Below are 19,312 nucleotides of genomic sequence, written 5' to 3'. Positions count from 1 at the left end.
AAAAAAAAAAAAAAAAAAAAATTAAGTAAGTAAATCAATAAATCTTTTTTTAAAAAGTATAACAAAGGTTAAAGGTTTAAAAAAGCATTACAAGAAAAGCAAGCCGGATAACTTTTTAAAAGAGTAAATGGACTGGAGAACAGATACTAGAGGCAAGAATCATGATACCCCAAATAAGAATATACAAACCTACCCATACATGTGGTGAATTACTGAAAATGAGCCCCCCAAATTAGCTGTGTACTCTCTTTGACTAATTTATACAGGAGTCCCACCTCACCAGTGTCTATCAGTCATTTGTAAATTAGTTGTTTAGAATTCCTAATACTTTTTATAGAAACAAAGGCAGATACAGTAGTTGGGTTCTAAACACATTTTATGCATCCTGTAGCTGACCCAGAGTGTTTCCAAGCCTCCCTGAGTATCAGCTCTGGGCAGTGGAATGTGGATGGGAAACTGAGTTAACATGGCCTGTGGGCAATAGTCTTAGGACCCTGAAGGAGGACACTGAGATAGGAGTTTTGTTGCCTGTAAGTTTTCCCCCAAGGCACCTACATGTAAAATCAGCAGTCTAACCAGCATCTCTAGCCTCAGGAGGTAGGCCAAGCTCTTGGTCTTCAACTCACTTGTTGATCATGTCTCCAAGTCTCATGGAGCTTTCTACTTTCAGGTCAATGACATGTTCATGTGGCTTGTCCAGCCCTGCCTGGAATTTGGTCGCCTTCATTGTAAATTTGTTGTCCAAACGTCTCCCATCCACCTTGCCTTCTCAATGATGAGACTGTACTCCTCTCTACTTGGTAAGCGCTAGCCATGATTCTTTAGCCACATGGGGGATGGGTCTACCTTGGCTATTTCTTTCTTTCTCTTTTTTTTGAAATGAAGTCTAACTCTATCACCAAGGCTAGAGTGCAGTGGCATGATCTTGGCTCACTGCAGCCTCCACCTCCCAGGTTCAAGTGATTCTCCTGCCTTGGCCTTCTGAGTAGCTGAGATTAAGGCACACACCACTCTATTTTTTTGTGTGTTTTTAGTAGAGACAGGTTTCCCTATGTTGACCAGGCTGGTCTTGAACTCATGACCTCAAGTGGTCCACCTGCCTCTGCCTCCCAAAGTGCTGGGATTACAGGCATGAGCCACAGCGCCTGACCTACCTTGACTATTTTTTCTGCTCCCACCTCTCTTTGGCCCCCACTGAATTACAACAAGACTGGCTGTTTGGTCTAGAACAAGCAAGCCTTTGGAGTGCAGATAGTAGAGTTTGGTAGGGAAAATCCATGTGTTTAGTCTTTGTCTGATACTGATTTTTGGGGGTATTCTAGTGCAAATTACCCCATCATTCCTCAGTCTAAGGCTCCTCATTCACATAATGAGAGTAGTAATTCCTGCCCTTTTTACCTCACAGGGATATCCTAGAGGGAGGTGAACATAGCAGGACCCCCGTCTTACCTCCTCTCTGATAAGAGATTAATATCCAAAAAAACAAAAAAGTAAATGTAGACTTACTGATCCAGCACTTTCACCTCTGGATATAAACCCAAAAGAATTGAAAGCAGAGACTCAATCAGATATTTGTATAACCATGTTCATAGAACTTTTGTTCACAGTAGTCAAATGGTGAAAACAACCCACGTGTCTACTGATGGATGAACAAATAAGCAAAATGTGTTGTAATTTTGCAATGAAATACTATTTAGCCTTAAAAAGGAAATAAATTCTGATGCATGCTATAGCTGGGATGAACACTAAAGCCATTATACTAAGAAAGTCACAAAATGACTGTGCAATTCTACCTCTATAATGTATGTAGAGTAGCCAAATTTATAAAGACAGAAAGGAGAGTTCTGATTGCAAAGGGGATGAGGGAGGATGGAGGGGGAAGTTATTGTTTAATGGGCAAAGAGCTTCTATATCCAGTTCTGGATATAGATGGTGGTGATGGTTGCACAGCAATATGAATGCACTTAATACCACTGAACTATACACTATAAAATGGTTAGATGGGGCCGGGCGCGGTGGCTCAAGCCTGTAATCCTAGCACTTTGGGAGGCCGAGACGGGTGGATCACGAGGTCAGGAGATCGAGACCATCCTGGCTAACACCGTGAAACCCCGTCCCTACTAAAAAATACAAAAAACTAGCCGGGTGAGGTGGCAGGCGCCTGTAGTCCCAGCTACTCGGGAGGCTGAGGCAGGAGAATGGCGTAAACCCGGGAGGCGGAGCTTGCAGTGAGCTGAGATCCGGCCACTGCACTCCAGCCTGGGCGATAGAGCGAGACTCCACCTCAAAAAAATAAAAAATAAAAAATAAATAAATAAATAAATAAATAAGATGGTTAGATGGTAAATTATACATCATGTATTTTACCGCAATAAAAATATTGCAACAAAGGCTGGGCACGGTGGCTCACACTTGTAATTCCAGCACTTTGGGAAGTTGAGGTGGGTAGATCACGAGGTCAGGAGTTCGAGACCAGCCTAAGCAATATAGTGAGACCCTGTCTGTACAATAAATAAAAATATTGGTCACGCCTATAATCCCAGCATTTTGAGAGGCCGAGGTGGGTGGATTGCTTGAGCTCAGGAGTTCGAGACCAGCCTGGGCAACCTGGCAAAACCCCATCTCTACAAAAAAATACAAAAATTAGCCAGATGTGGTGGCTAGTGCCTGTGGTCCCAGCTACTCAGGAGGCTGAGGAGGGAGGGTCACTTGAGCCCGGGAGGTCGAGACTACAGTGAGCTGTGACTGCACCGCTGCACTCCAACCTGGGAGACAGAGTGAGACCCTGTTTCAAAAAAAAAAAATGCATGTGATAAATGATCTGGTAGGTGATAGGCACTCTGCCAATATCAGTCGCTCCTCTGGCCCAGACCCTTCAAAGGCAAAGCCAACCAGTTCACAGCCCTTATATCTGTGGCATTCTGCACTCTGTCCTGAGATTCACTTTTCTCACTTATAGATGAAATCAGGGCAGTAGAAGAGGAGGAAATGGAATTAGGTGAAGGCCTGTCAAGTCAACAAATCTTTCTCTGGCTCCAAGGACTGTTTCTCTTTTCCTTGGTGTGGACCGTGGCTGGCACCATCAATGCAGACAGCAGAAAGAAATTTGATGTGTTTTTCCGCAACCTGATCATGGGCATGGATGATAACCACCCAAGGCCCAAAAGCGTCAAACTCACCAAAAACAATACCTTTCCAGAAAGAGGTAATTTAGAACCCGTTTGTTATATTCTAGTATAATAGTTTGAATTACGTGTTCTAAACGCAACCAGAATGTGCAGACAGGTGAGCCCTTTACAAAAGCCAAGGAAGGCCAGGCATAGTGGCTAATAAATGTATAAGGAATGACAATTAAAATATCATCATTGGCTGGGCATGGTGGCTCACACTGGCAATCCCAGCACTTTGGGAGGCCGAGGTAGGCAGATCACTTGAGGTCAGCAGTTCAAGGCCAGCCTGGCCAACATCGTGAAACCCTGTCTCTATTGAAAATACAAACAAAATTAGTCAGGCATGGTGGCATGCGCCTGTAATCCCAGCTATTCAGGAGGCTGAGGCAGGAGGATTGCTTGAGTCAGAGAGGTAAAGGTTGCAGTGAGCTGAGATCATGCCACTACATTCCAGCCTGAGCAACACAACTGGACTGTCTCAAAAAAAAAAAAAAAAAAGGGTTGGCCCATGAGTGGTCCTAAAGTCAGGGTTTTATGGGATACTTAACCACTTTTTTAATTTAGAAAAAGATGATATGACTGTTTTATTTTTGCAAAAATTACCTATAATTCCATCACCAAAACAAAATGAGAAATATAGACCCTTGTGTTTTTCTTATTCCTTTCTATTTCTGTTGTGTGTTGACATGCCTTCATATAGGGTACTTATGGTATTAATATTTCTTTTAATTTTGTCATTATAGTTTTTGGTTTGTTTGTTTTTGAGATGGAGTCTCGCTCTCTTGCCCCTGCTGGAGTGTGGTGGTACGATCTTGGCTCGCTGCAACCTCCGCCTCCCAGGTTCAAGAGATTCTCCTCTCTCAGCCTCCCAAGTAGCTGGGATTACAGGCGTGCACCACCATGCCGGGCTAATTTTTGTATTTTTAGTAGAGATGGGCTTTCGCCACATTGGCCAGGCTGGTCTCAAACTCTTGACCTTAAGTGATCCACCTGCCTCGGCCTCCCAAAGTGCTGGGATATCAGGCATGAGCCACTGCACCCAGCCTGCAGTTATATTTTAATATCATATTGAAATGTTTCCAATTTTGCTACATACACTATCTTCAAACTGATCATTTAGTGACTATAAATATTCTTATGTGTGTGGCATCATTTCTTATAAGGAAGATGCTTCTTCTAAGTAGCTTTTGTTTTGTTTTTCTACCACCTAAGTAAGACATTATATAAAATTTGGAAAATACAGAGAAAGGAATAGAGCAAAATTAAGATCAATGGTAATCCCACGCTCCAGAAATATCACTATGTTTTCTTTCAGTTTTTTCTGTATTCCTAGAACAAAAAGATCATACTATAAATACTTCCCAAATAGCTTTACTTTTTGCAATTGTAAAAAAAAAACGTGTATCAAGGCCACGAGAGAACTTCCAGGGGAGACAGTAATGTTGCATATCTTAAGAGTGACCCAGGCCGGGCGCGGTGGCTCAAGCCTGTAATCCCAGCACTTTGGGAGGCCGAGACGGGCGGATCACGAGGTCAGGAGATCGAGACCATCCTGGCTAACACGGTGAAACCCCGTCTCCACTAAAAAATACAAAAAACTAGCTGGGCGAGGTGTCAGGCACCTGTATTCCCAGCTACTCGGGAAGCTGAGGCAGGAGAATGGCGTGAACCCGGGAGGCGGAGCTTGCAGTGAGCTGAGATCCGGCCACTGCACTCCAGCCTGGGCCACAGAGCGAGACTCTGTCTCAAAAAAAAAAAAAAAAGAGTGACCTGGATTACACAAATATGTGTATTTGCCAAAACTTAGTAAATGTGGGCTTAGGATGTGTGCATTTCGTTGTAAGATTTATGTCAAAGGAAAAAATATATAAATAAATACTGAACACTAGGTAGTGATAAGCATGCCGAAGTATTTATGAGAAAGTGTGTAGATGCTTAACAATTAATTTTGTATTTTTTTTTGTAAAAAAGATAGATTAAAGGAAGGATAGAGGGATGACCCGGTATGTACTAAAACAAATTAAAAGCTAATGGTAAAATCTAGAAGGTGAGTATACAAATGTTCACTGTACAGTGTCTTCCATGTTTCTGTATGTTTGAATTTTTTTCATAATAATGAAATAATGAATGAGCAAGTAGATACTATTACCGCCTGCCACATACTCTTTCTCTGCACAGCTTGCACGCTTCATGTGACGTGGCCATCTGTCAGATTGTGAACCCCAAAATTCTGAGACAGGTCTCAGTTAATTCAGAAAGTTTATTTTGCCAAGGTTAAGGATGCACGCCTTTGACACAGCTCAGGAGGCCCTGACAACATGCGCCCAAGGTGGTCAGAGCACAGTTTTATACATTTTAGGGAGACATGAGACATCAGTCAACGTATGTAAGGTGAACATTGGTGCCATTGGAAAGGCGGGACAACTTGAAGCGGGTGGAGACTTCCAAGACATAGGTAGATAAGAAAGAAATGGTTGTAGTCTTTTGAGTTTCTGATTAGCCTCTCCAAAAGAGGCAATCAGATAAGCTTTTATCTCAGTGAGCGGAAGGGTGGCTTTGAATAGAATGGGAGACAGGTTTGCCCTAAGCGATTCCCTGCTTGACTTTTCCTTGTAGCTTAATGATTTTGGGGGCCCAAGACATGCTCCTTTCGCAAGATGGACCCCATGGAGCCTCTGTCTCTGTACCAATCCATTAGTCAGATTGTCGTGCATTCATTGAGTTTTTGGTTTGGATGATTTTTGCTTATTTTATTGTCATAGTAAAATACACATACACCAAATTTACCATTTTGACCATTTTTAATTGTTCAAATCAGTGGCATTAAATACATTCACATTGTTGGGCAACCATCACCTCCCTCCATCTCCAAGACGTTTTTCACCTTCCCTAACCATAACTGTTCTCATTAAACAGTACCTGCCCCAATGCCCCTTCTCCACCCCTACCCGGGAAATAATCATTCTACTTTCTCTCCTGGGTACTGCATGTAAGAGGAATCGTACGGTATTTGTCGTCTTGTGACTAGCTTATTTTACTTAGCATAATGTCTTCGGCGTTCATCCATGTTGTAGCATGTGTCAGAATTTCCTTTCTTTTTAAGGCTGAATATATTCCGTTTCATGTACACACCACGTTTTGTTCATCCATTCATCTATCAGTGGACCCTTGAGTTGCTTCCATCTTTTGGCTATGGCAAGTAAAACTGTTATGAACATGGGTGTACGAATACTGTCTTTTGAGTCTCTGCTATCTTTGGTGTTTATACTAAGAAGTGAAAATCTGGATCATATGTTAATGCCATGTTTAATTTTTTGAGGAACTGCTGTAATGTTTTCCATAGAGGCCACAATATTGTACATGCCCACCAGCGATACACGGAAGTTCTGATTCCTCCACATCCTCACCAGTAGTTGTATTTTCTCTGTATGTTTTACTGATAATAGCCATGGTGGTGGGTATGAAGTTCATTCTTATTTTTTCAGAAAAAAATGTACAATAAAAATATGTGATAAAAAGACAACCACGATTAACATTTGACAACAATTAGACATTTTCTTATGCATGTATGTATCTCCAGGTTTGTTTTTAAAATATAAGATCATTCTGTACTTTTATCTCCTAGTTTTTTCTGTCATTAACAACATTCTAGTGGCTACATATTTGCTTAATTCATTGTTATTTCCTTATGATGATTTCCTAAAATAGAATTGCTGAGTCAAGAGGTCGGTAACATTTTAAAGCTTTTGGTTGCTAAACTTCCCTTATGCCTCACTGAGTATTGTCTTTTCAAAATCTCAAGCAATTTGAAATATGAAAATCATATCTTAGCCAGGCACAGTGACTCACACCTGTAATCTCAGCACTTTGGGAGGCTGAGGCAGGCGGATCACTTGAGGCCAGGAATTTGAGACATGCATGGCCAACATGGTGAAACACCATCTCTACTAAAAATACAAAAATTAGCTGGACTTGGTCGTGGGCGCCTGTAGTCCCAGCTACTCAGGAGGCTGAGGCAGGAGATTTGCTTGAACCTGGGAGGCAGAGGTTGCAGTGAGCTGAGATATCACACCACTGCAATCCAGCCTGGGCGAGAGAGCAAGACTCCATCTCAAAAAACAAAACAAAACAAAAAAAACCTCAAGCAATTTGAAATATGAAAATCATATCGCATTTTAACTTTCTTCTCCTTTAAAAAAAGTTTTAATAGACTTTAGTCTTAAATTTATAGAAAAATGTTGCAGAAAATACAGAGTTTCCATATGCCACTTCTCCTTACCCACGCAAACACTGTTCTCTCATTAACATCTTGCAGTACTGTGGTATTATAGTTACAATTGATGAACCAATATTGCTGAATTATTATGAACAAAGTTCATAGTCTACATTAAGGTTCACTCTTGTGTTGTATGTCCTGTGGATTTTGACAAAGATGTAAATGTCACGTATTCACCATTACAGAATCATGCAGGATAGTTTCACACAACCCAAAAAATCCTGTGCTCCACCTCTTCATCCTCCCTTCCTTCCCTGATCCCCAGGCAACCACTGATCTTTTTACTGTCTCTATAGTTTTGACTTTTCCAAGACATGATATTCTTGGAATCATACAGTATGTGAAATTTTTAGACTGCCTTATTTCACTTAGCAATATGCAGTTGAGATTCCTACATGGATTTTTGTTCTTTGTTAGATTGCTTCTTTATCACTTAATAATATTGCATTGTACATACGTTTATCCATCCACCCATTAAAGGACATTTTGGTTTATTACAATTTTTGGTACTTATAAATAAAGCAGTTATAAACATTTATGTAAAGGCCTTTTGTGAACATAACTTTCCCATTAATTTATTTAGTAAACACATAGACATGCTATTGCTGGATAATGTTAAGCCTGTGTTTACCTAGACCAAGTCAAGAAGAACAGATTTCTTAATAATTTGGGGTCTTTCTATTCATAAACATGGATTATCTATTTATTTAGACTGTTTTTTATTTCTTTGGCTAGAGTTTTATAGTTTTCCTCATATAGATCTTGTATATTTTTTGTTAAATTTATACCTAAGTAGTTCCTTCTTTTTTGGAGTTAACATAAATGGTATTGTGTTTTCATTTCAAATTCCACTTGTTCATTGCCTGTATATAGAAAAGCAATTGACTTTTGTATATTAATCTCATATCCAGCCATCTTGCTACAATCACTTGTAAGTTCCAAAAGTTTTTTTGTGGATTCTTTGGGGTTTTTTTAATATAATTATGCCATTGACAGACAGTTTTATTTCTTCCCTCCCAATATTTTATTTCCTTTTCTTGTCTTATTCCATTAGCTAGGACTTCCAGTATGATACTGAACAGAATTAATGAAAAAGGGCTTCCTTATCTTGTTCCCAGTCTTAGGAGGAAAGCTTCTAGTTCTTGGCCATTAAGTGTGATGTTTGGCTGAAGGTTTTTTGTTGATATTCTTTATCAAGTTGAGGAGTTCTCTCTGTTCCTAGTTTACTGAGAGTCTTTGTCATGAGTTGATGTTGGATGTTGTCAAATGCTTTTTCTGAATCTATTAATGTGATGATATGACTTTTCTTCTTTAGCCTGTTAATGCAATGAATTACATTACTTGATTTTCAAATGTTGAGCCAGCCTTATATACCTGGAATAATCAAGTGGAATAAATACCACTTGATTATGGTGTGTAATACTTTTCATATGTTGTTGGATTTGATTTGCTAATATTTTGTTGAAGATTTTTGCATCTATGTTAATGAGAGATACTTGTCTGTAATTTCCCTCTCTTATAATGTCTTTATCTGGCTTTAGTATTAGCGTAATGCTGGCCTCATAGCATGAGTTATAAAGTGTGTCCTCTGCTTCTATTTTCTGTAAGAGATTGTAGAGAATTTGTATCATTTCTTCATTAAATGTTTGATAGAATTCACCAGTGAACCCATCTTGGCCTGGCACTTTTTCTCTTGGAAGGTTGTTAATTGTTGATTAAATTTCTTTAAGGTATAACAGCCTATTCAAATTATCTACTTCTCCTTATGTGAATCATGTAAATCATGTCTTTCAAGGAATTAGTTTATTTTATTTATCAAATTTGTTGGTGTAAAGTTGTTCATAATATTCCTTTATTATCTTCTTAATGTCCATAGAATCAGTACTGATGGCCTTTATTTCTCTTTCTCTCTCTTTTTTTTTTTTTTGTGATGGAGTTTTGCTCTTGTTGCCCAGGCGGGAGTGCAATGGCATGATCTTGGCTCACCGTAACCTCATCCTCCCAGATTCAACTGATTCTCCTGCCTCAGCCTCCAAGTCATGTGCCACCACTCCTGGCTAATTTTGTATTTTTAGTAGAGATGGGGTTTCTCCATGTTGGTCAGGCTAGTCTCAAACTCCTGACCTCAGGTGATCCACCCGCCTTGGCCTCCCAAAGTGCTGGGATTACAGGCGTGAGCCACCATGCCCAGCCTCATTCTTGATATTAGTGCTGTCTTCTCTTTTTTTCTTGGTTAACCTGTCTAAAGGTTTATCAAATTTTTATTTTTTTTTTAACAGATAGGATCTGCCCAGGCTGGTCTCAAACTCCTGGACTCAAGTGATCTACCCGTCTTAGCTTCCTAAAGTTCTGGGATTACAGGCGTGACCCACTGTGCCCAGCCTGTCAATTTTATTAATTCTTCAAAGATGCAGCTTTTGTTAATTTTATCTATTAATTTCCTATTGTCAGTTTCATGATTTCTGCAATTATTTTTATTTCTTCTGTTCTGCTTCCTTTTATTTAATTTACTCTCTCTAGTTTCCTAAGATGAATGCTTAGATTATTGATTTTAGATCTTTTTGGCTGTGCACGGTGGCTCACACCTGTAATCCCAGCACTTTAGGAGGCCAAGATGGAGGATCACTTAAGCACAGGAGTTTGAGACCAGCCTGGGCAACATGTCAAAATCCTGTCTTTACAAGAACAAACAATGAAAATTAGCTGGGTGTGGTAGCGAACACCTGTCATCCCAGCTACTCAGGAGGCTGAGGCGGGATGATTGCCTGAGCCTAGGAGTTGGAGGCTACAGTGAGCTATGATCATCCCACTGCCCTCCAGCCTGGGTGACAGGATAAGAGAGTGGAAACCCTGCCTAAAAAAATTAAACAGTGTTTTATTGTCCAGGATGTGTTCTATCTTGGTGAATGTTTCATGTGAGCTTAAGAAAATATGTAGTCTTCTGTCGTTGGATACAGTAATAAATGTCAATTCGATCTTGTTCATTGATGGGGGTGCTCTTCGGTTTCACTATATTCCTACTTATTTTCTAACTGTTATCTGCCAATTACTGACTGACAGGGGTGGTTGAAGTATCCAGCTATGATATTGGATTTGTCTGTTTCTCCTTGAAGTTCTATCAGTTTTGCCTCATGTATTTTGGCATTCTGTTTACATTTGAAAAGTGAAAATGGTATCTAATTTAAATTTCTTCTTTTTTAAATTAGAAGTGAGGTTGAATTATATATAAAGTGGTAGTTTGTTTTTCATATGTTCTTTATTTAATGTTTTGGTAGGTTTTGTTTCTGTTTTGTTTTTAACAGACTGTGTCCCCTTTTGTTTATTTTGCCTGGAATGTGATGCATCCTTTCCATCAGCAAGGAAAAATTTTATTCTCTGGCTCCCATAACCATCATCTCCTTTTTTCTTGTCTTGGGGTTTTGGTCTTCCGAGGTGCACTTTTCGTTTTGATATCAGCCACCCACAACTTCAATTATTCTTTTTACAGCCTTGAATGATTTTAATTCTGCCTTTGTATCTTTTGTTCCTGTGCCAGGCTTTGTTAGTGCAAGGATGGGAAAGTACAGGCCATGGAGTGAAATTGTCAGAGTTCAGACCCTGACTCCAACACTTACTGCTGGGGTGACTTTGAGCAACTTATTTATCCTCCTTAGTTCCTTCAATTATAAAACGGGGGCAATAATAATAGTAAGGATTAAATGAGTTAATACATGTTAAAATACTTTGAATAAAACACGATATGTAGGAAATGTTAAATAGACGTGAGCAATTTTGTTGCTGTTATCATCATCATCTCTTAGGGCGTCCATCTCACTTTTTATCTCATCTTGCCTTTTCATCTTAGCTTGTTTCTCCTTTGTTGCTTTCGGTTCCTGCTTCACTTAAAGTTAGGTCTTTCTGCACCTTATGGAAGATACCAAAGAGTTTTCTTGAAATTTGGCTTCAAGTCCTGTAAAAAACAAGTTTCAGCCTGGCACAGTGGCTCACCCCTGTAATCCCAGTACTTTGGGAAGCTGAGGCAGGTGGATTGTTTGAGCCCAGGAGTTTGAGACCATCCTGGGCAATGTTGTAAAACCCTGTCTCTACAAAAAATACAAAACAAATTAGCCAGGTATGATGGCACACATACCTTATTCTCAGCTACTTGGGAGGCTGAGGCAGGAGGATCACCTGAGCCCAGGAGTTTGAGGCTGCAGTGAGCTGTGATGTACCTACAGCCATGCATGACCACTGCACTCCAGCCTGGGTGATACGGTGAGATCCTGTCCCAGAAAAAAAAAAAAAGAGTTCAGAGATAAATTCTTCAGGTTAATCTCCATATGACGTTCCTTTGCACTTTTTTTTTTACATTTTACAATTTTTTTTTCCACAGGCTCCACATGTTGTTTTCTGCCTTCCTTATCCTTCAAGATCAGTCTGTTTATGCTGTGTCTGCAGAGGTGGTAGATGAATTGCCCTTGACCTCACTTTCAGATCATTTTGTGATGACTCTTTCCTTTCCTTCTGCAGCTAGAGAGCCAATGATGTGATGTGCACAGCTCCCACTCAGTTTCTAATTTTCCCTTATAATATCTCCTGTCCACAACCATGGCCTCATCTCCTACCTCTATGCCCTACCCAGCAGATGCAGCATAAAACAAACATAATTTTCATCATGTCCTGCAAACTGACTTCCTTTCTGTATATCTTCTTTTGCAGCAGTTTATTGTTTTTTTGAAAAAACAGGTTTTTGCCAGGGGTGGTGGTTCATGCCTGTAATCCCAACTACACAGGAGGCTGAGTTGGAAGGATCACTTGAGCCTGGGAGTTTGAGACTAGCCTGAGCAACATAGCAAGACCCTGTCCTTTCTTATAACCATATTCAAAAGCTTAAAATGCCTTTCTAGCCTATACATGAGGGCCCACGATTAAAATTCGAATGCTGAGTGCTCCAGGAAGGCCTTCTCTGGCTTCAGGGGACATTGTTTTCTAGGATTTTCATGATATACACAGCATGGCATAAATGGATCTCTCAAATAAGTGCTGGAGGAACTACACTGGGAAGCATACACTAACAAAAGCAAGCAGGCCCTTGTGGGGATTCTGTCAATGTTGGGCTCATATTGTCTGACATGGATCTTTGTTTGTCAACCCAGGGAACCGTTTGTCCAGAAAGTGCTGAATTTCTCTTTATTCACTCATTCATTGTGTGACCTTTGAAAAGTCACTCACTGCCCAGTTGAAAAGTTTACCTTATTTTTCCAAGTGCAGGAGAGGAAAGCAGAGCTGGGGTGGGGGGATAGAAATCATTTACCAATTCATTACCAATCCATTCCTGAATTTCTGCTATTCTCCTCTTTCTCCTCTTGCACCCAGATCAGAGTTTAAGTTATAATCACAACACAAAGAGAACAAGAGCCATTACTCTGATGAAAACCAAGGAGAGCTAGAGCTAAATATTACCAAGTGCCTTCTGTGTGCCCAGAGCTATGCTAGATGTTTGACACGCATATCTCACTCACTCTCCCTAGTGCTTTTCCGAGCTTGACATAAAATCAGGCCCATTTTACAGATGTGCAAATGGTAAACTTAGTCAAGGTCACACAGCTGGTAAATCTACTTTTATTAGTGAAATCTTTTCTCTTCTCTTCTCTTCACTTCTCCTCTTCTCTTCTCTTCTTTCTCTTCTCTTCTCCCTCTTCTCTTCCCCATCTCTTCTCTCTCTTCTCTTCTCTTCTTTTCTCTCTTTTCTTCCCCATCTCTTCTCTCTCTTCTCTTCCTCTTCTCTTCTTTTCTCTCTCTTCTCTTCCCCATCTCTTCTCTCTCTTCTCTTCCTCTTCTCTTCTCTTCTTCTCTTCTCTTCTTTTCTCTCTCTTCTCTTCCCTGTCTCTTCTCTCTCTTCTCTTCCTCTTCTCTTCTCTTCTTCTCTTCTCTTCTTTTCTCTCTCTTCTCTTCCCTGTCTCTTCTCTCTCTTCTCTTCTCTTCTCTCTTCTCTTCTCTCTCTTCTCTTCTCTTCTCTCCTCTCCTCTCCTCTCCTCTCCTCTCCTCTCCTCTTCTCTTCTCTTCTCTCCTCTCCTCTCCTCTCCTCTCTTTTCTTTTCTTTTTTTTCTTTTCTTTCTTTTCTTTTGAGACAGAGCCTCATTCTGTTGTCCAGGCTGTAGTGTAGTGGCGTGGTCATGGCTCATCATGGCTCACTGCAGTCTTGGTGCCCCAGGCCCAGGTGATCCCACCTCAGCCTCCCAAGTAGCCGGGACTATAGGCACATGCCACAATGCCTGGCTAATTTTTGTATTTTTTGTAGAGACAGGATTTTGCCGTGTTATTAAGCCTGTTCTCCAGCTCCCAGACTCAAGTGACTCATCCACCTCGGCCTCCCAAAGTGCTGGAATTATAGGCATAAGCCACCATGCCTGGCCAAATCTTTTCTCGTTAGCCTAAATGTTCCCAAATCAAGCCACAAATTAGCTCTAGCTCAACATCAGCAAAGGAAGAGGGAAAAATATTTTACTTATTCAGTCTTTTAGTGTCTCCTTTTTATTGTAAAAGCAATTCTATTCTATTAAATAAAAATTATCAATAAGTATCTCTGTTCATATCACCTTATCGCAGTCATTTCAGTTTTCAAAAAATCTGTTTCCTTGCTTGTCTACCTGATTTGATATCTTTACAGAGTTACCATAATGGTATATATTTCACTCTATAGTCTATTTTTATCTAGCATTGTTTCTTAAAAGCACTTTCTATGCTAATACTTAGCTTTTGCAACTATAATTTTAATGACCGAAGAATATTCCATCCATCTTATAAGAGCTAATTTTACTTGTCTCCTAATGTAGGATATGTAAGTTATTTCTTTGCTATCACAGATGGTGTTGCATACTCATGTATACAGATTATTTTCATTGTGAATTATTTCCTTATGATAAATTCCCAGAAATGGGATTTCTGACTTAGAGAACATTCTTGTAACTCTGTAAGCATTGTGCCAGATTGCTTTCTAAAAGTGTTGCACCAGATTGACTTCTAGGTAAGGCTGCAGAGTGACATAGAACAACAGAAGCTCACTTTTAAAATACCTAACGAAATCAGCAACAACAAACATTTTTTAATCCTAAAAAGTCCTCAGCAATAACCAAAGAATGAATTACAACTTAATTCTACAAACATTGTGAAGTGGTGAATAAGGAGAGAAAACAAGATTCTGGTCTGGCGTATCTCCCAACCCAGAACCTGCCACCCTGCTATCTTGCTAAGAGTGACAGGGAGAGGGAAGCAGGTCAGTTGACAACATTCTAAGAGTTCTCGTTGGAAATCACCAATGGAGAGGAAAGAGGACTATGATGATGGCTGGGCAGCTGCACAAAAGGTCTAAGAGAAACTCTCCATCATGAAAGTCCCTGTGTGATGGAGGACCTTAATAGGGATGGGAAAAACCACCAGGTTTTGCATCTTCCAGAACCCGGTGCTGCGTGGGGACATGAGCCGAATCCTATAGGAGTGGGGCAAATCACTAGCTAGGATAGGAGTGAGATAGATCCATGGTTCAGGAAATGTAGACAGATTTCAGAGAGAGGGTACAGTGCTCAGATTTTCCAGCAAGGGTAACTGAGCCTTTCCCTTTACCCAACCCTATAGATTAAGGCTATAGGAAAGAAAGCCACACACCATTCCTTGAATAGTGGCCAACACTGTAGATAAGATAAACTGTCCCCAGATAATGTTGGGAAAAATGTCAAGAAGAATTTACCCAATTATATCAGAGCAGAATGGTAAGGCAATCATGCACACATCAGAGAGAGAGAGAGAGAGAATGTTTAACAGAAAACATGAACCAAGAGCCAGAAAATATTTCTGTTGAAAGAATTTTGTAATAATAGAAGTTTAACTTTTTAAAGTTCATAAATGAATAGTATGTTATACTGGCAAAAGAACAGAAATATAGATTAATTGAATATAATTGAGAGTCCAGAAGGAAAACTCTTGCATTTATGGTGACTTGATTTTTGACAATGGTGCCAAGATGATTAAATAGGAAAAGAATGATCTTTTCAACAAATTGTACTGGAACAACTGAATTATACATGTAAAAGAGTGAATTTGTAGTTCTGCCTCACACTATAGTGAAAAATTAACTCAAAATAGATCAAAGACTTAAATGTAAAAGCTAAAACTATAAAACTCTTAGAAGAAAACATAGATGCACATTTTTATGATTTTGGAGTAGGCAATGATGTCTTAAGACAACAAAAGCACAAGTGACAAAAGCAAAAATAGATAAACTGAGCATCATTAAAATTAAAAACTTTTGTGCTTCAAAGGACAACATCAAATGAAAAATCCCACAGAATGGGTGAAATTTCTTACAAATTATATATCTTATAAAGGATTCAAATTTAGAATATATAAAGAGTTATCATAATTCAATAATAAAAAGACAAATAACCCAATTAAAAATGAGCAAAATATCTGAATAGACAGTTATTTACAGAAGACATACAGGCCAGGCATGTTGGGGCTCATGCCTTTGGGAAGTTGAGGTGGGGAAATCACTTGAGCCCGGGAGTTTGAGACCAGCCTGGGCAACATGACTAAACCCCATCTCTACAAAAAATACAAAAATTAGCTAAGCATGATGGTGTGTGCCTGCCTGTAGTCCCAGCTACTTGGGAGACTGAGGCAGGAGGATCACCTGAGCCCAGAAGGCAGGGGTTGCAGTGGCCAAGATTGTACCACTGCACTCCAGCCTGAGTGACAGAGTGAGACCCTGTCTCAAAAAAAAAAAAAAAAAGATATACAAAGGGCCAATAAGCCCATGACAAGATGCTCAATGTTATTAGCCATCAGGGAAATGCAAATTAAAACCACAATGAGATACTACTTTACAACAACTAGGATGGGTATAATTAAAAAGATGAAAAACAACAAGTATTGGTGAAGATGCAGGAAAATCAGAACTCTCATCTACCATAATGGGAATGTAAAATGGTGCAGTAGCTTTGAAAAAGAGCCTGTGACCATTCCTCCAAAGTTAAACACAATCCAATTTAATTTAACTCAGAAGTTAAACAATACAATTGTGGGCAGATCACTTGAGCTAAGTTCAAGACCAGCCTGGGCAACATAGCAAAAACCCCATCTCTACAAAAAAATACAAAAATTAGCCAGACATGGTGGTGCATGCCTGTCGTCCCAGCTACTTGAGAGGCTGGGGCAGGAAGATCACTTGAATCTAGGAGGTTGAGGTTGCAGTGAGCAAGATGGTGCCACAGACCCTCCAGCCTGAGTGACAGCTAGGCCCAGTCTCAAATACACGCACGCACACACTCACACACTTTTTTAAGTGAAAGAAGCCAGTTGCAAAAGAACACATATTATATGATTCCCTTTATATAGGCAGAATAGGTAAATTTATAGAGACAGAAAGTAGATTAGTGGTTGACAGGGTATGAAGTGAGTGGGGGAGGGATTTGGCAGGTGACAGCTAAGAGGTGTGGGGTTTCTATCCAATGTAATGAAAAGTTCTAAAATTGATTGTGGTAATGGTTTCACAACTCTGTGAATATTAATATATTTACATATATGTGTGGTTTTGGTACGCTAAAAGTATAATTGAATTGTACACTTGAACTAGTTGGATTATATGATATGTAAAATTACATTTCAATAAAGCTGTAGAAAGTTTGTAGATGAAGTGATACAACTACTAAATTAGAGAAATAGAGGAACTGAAGAGTCAGAGAAACAGATTGGGAATAAAATAATGCCATTAATGATCTAATAAGTGAATTAGAACCAGCAAGGACTAAAGTATACAAGGCTAGACATCAAATATATGGCTTAGAAATAAGGTTTGAGATAATTACACTTACAACAGAAGAGAAAAACATTGATGCAATTAGAGACAATACAATTGATATGGAGACCAAACAATGCTAGTTCCTCAAGAACTCCAATCAATAGCATAAATAATATATACAAAGATACAGATGCAGAAACTTCTCCTAAAATGAACAGTTGTTTCTACCAATTGTAAGAGTATGCTATGCTCCAAGAAAAACTGATACATAATAATTGACCAGAAAATATAACATAATTAAGTTATTGGACTTCCAGGGTAAATATCTGATGGGCCTCAGTTTCTGCACAGCAATTTAAAACACACACACACACACACACACACACACACACACACACACACACAAACAGAATAGAGCAATATCTGCATGCCTTTGAAGGCAAGAAAATATGACATATTACTCTCAGCTAAGTCACTGTTAAAAATACAAAAGCAGCAGGTGGTCATTCTCAAACACATACAAGCTGAGAGAGTTGAGCACCTATAAGCACCTTCTCGGAAAAAAAAAAAAAGAAAATTAGGCTGGGCATGGTGGCTTATGCCTGTAATACCAGCACTTTAGGGGGCCAAGGCAGGCAGATTGCTTGAGCTCAGGAGTTTGATACCAGCTTGGGCAACATAGCAAGACCCTATCTCTACAAAAAATAAAATAATTTGCTGGGTGTGGTGGCATGTGCCCGTGGTCCCACCTACTCAGGAGGCTGTGAGAAGATTGCTTGAGCCCGGGAGGTTGAGGCTGTAGTGAACTGTGATTGCACCACTGCACCACTCTGACCTGGGCAATGAGTGAGACCCTGTTTCAAAAAAGAAAGAGAAAAAGAGAGAAAGAATGAAAGAAAAAGAGAGGAAAGAAGGAAGGAAGGAAGAAAAGAAGGAAGGGAGGGAGGGAAGGAGGGAGGGGAGGGAGGGGAAGGAAGGAAAGAAGGAAGGAGGGAAGGAAGGAAATACAGAAGGAGAAAGAAGGAGAGAGAAAGAAAGAAAAAAGAAAGAAGAAACAAAGAAAAGAAAGAAAAAAAGGAAAGAAAGAAAGAGAAGGAAGAAAGAAAGAAAGAGAAAGAAAGGCAAGAGAGAAAGAAGAAAATTAGTCAACTAAGAGATGAATTAAAACAAAGAGCTCTTAAGTAGTCTGTGTTAAAAGTCCTGAGCATTGCATCTACTTAAAAGTTTGAGCAGTGAATCTATTGAAATACAAACATAAGACTAAGGAATGGGGAAATTATGGTTGCAGAATAAAATATAAATGAATATGAACCCTGACAAAGTGACAGTTATAGTGTCAATGACAACAAAAGGAACCAGAGAAGGGGAGGTGGAAGAAAGAGTTATTCACCTCACAGTTCACAAAGGAATCAATGAAACTGGTCTAAACTTGAATTGTGTATATTCACAATTGAAATGGTGTGGTATCAGGATTTGCCTTAAAACACTCCGAAGAAGGAAGAAGGGAAAGGAAGGGGAGGGGAGAGAGATGAGGGAAGAGGAGAAAGGAAGGATGGAGGGAGAGAAAGAGAGAAGGAAAGAAAGAGATGGGAAGGGCTGGGTATGGTGGCTCACACCTGTAATCCTAGCACTTTGGGAGGCCGAGTCGGGTGGGTCACCTGAGGTCAGGAGTTTGAGACCAGCCTGGCCAACATGTCAAAACCCTGTGCCTACTAATAATGCAAAAATTAGCAGGGCGTGATGGCGAGTACCTGTAATCCCAGCTACTGGGGAAGTTGAGGCAGGAGAATTGCTTGAACTCGGGAGGCGGAGGTTGCAGTGAGCCAAGATCACGTCACTGCACTCTAGCCTGGCAACAGAGTGAGACTCCATCTCAAAAAAAAAAAAAAAAGAGAGAGAAAAGAAAGAAGGAAGGAAGAGAGAATAAACGAAAATGAGTATGATACTGGTTGGAGGTAGTGAAATGGATGAGACAAGAACGGCAAAATGATCATGTTGAGGCTGGATAATACATACATGATGGTTTATTATACTATTCTCCTTTCTTTTTTATTTTTTCACAATAAAAAGTTAAAATACAATAACAAAATG

At 39.8% G+C, this 19,312-nt stretch overlaps 1 protein-coding gene across 1 annotated transcript in view; it reads left to right on the top strand.

Moving 5' to 3' along the window:
* Positions 1-19,312, top strand: part of DNAH3 (dynein, axonemal, heavy chain 3) — a 235,401-nt gene that overhangs the window by 140,055 nt on the left and 76,034 nt on the right. Inside the window, 2 exon segments of the mRNA XM_011931963.1 lie at positions 671-800; positions 2,960-3,205. Coding sequence (XP_011787353.1) covers positions 671-800; positions 2,960-3,205 — 376 coding nt within the window.

The sequence above is a fragment of the Colobus angolensis genome, unplaced genomic scaffold (genome assembly GCF_000951035.1).
Source record: "Colobus angolensis palliatus isolate OR3802 unplaced genomic scaffold, Cang.pa_1.0 Scaffold92, whole genome shotgun sequence".
Taxonomy (NCBI): Eukaryota; Metazoa; Chordata; class Mammalia; order Primates; family Cercopithecidae; genus Colobus; species Colobus angolensis.
This window is presented reverse-complemented; position numbering and strand designations above follow the sequence as displayed.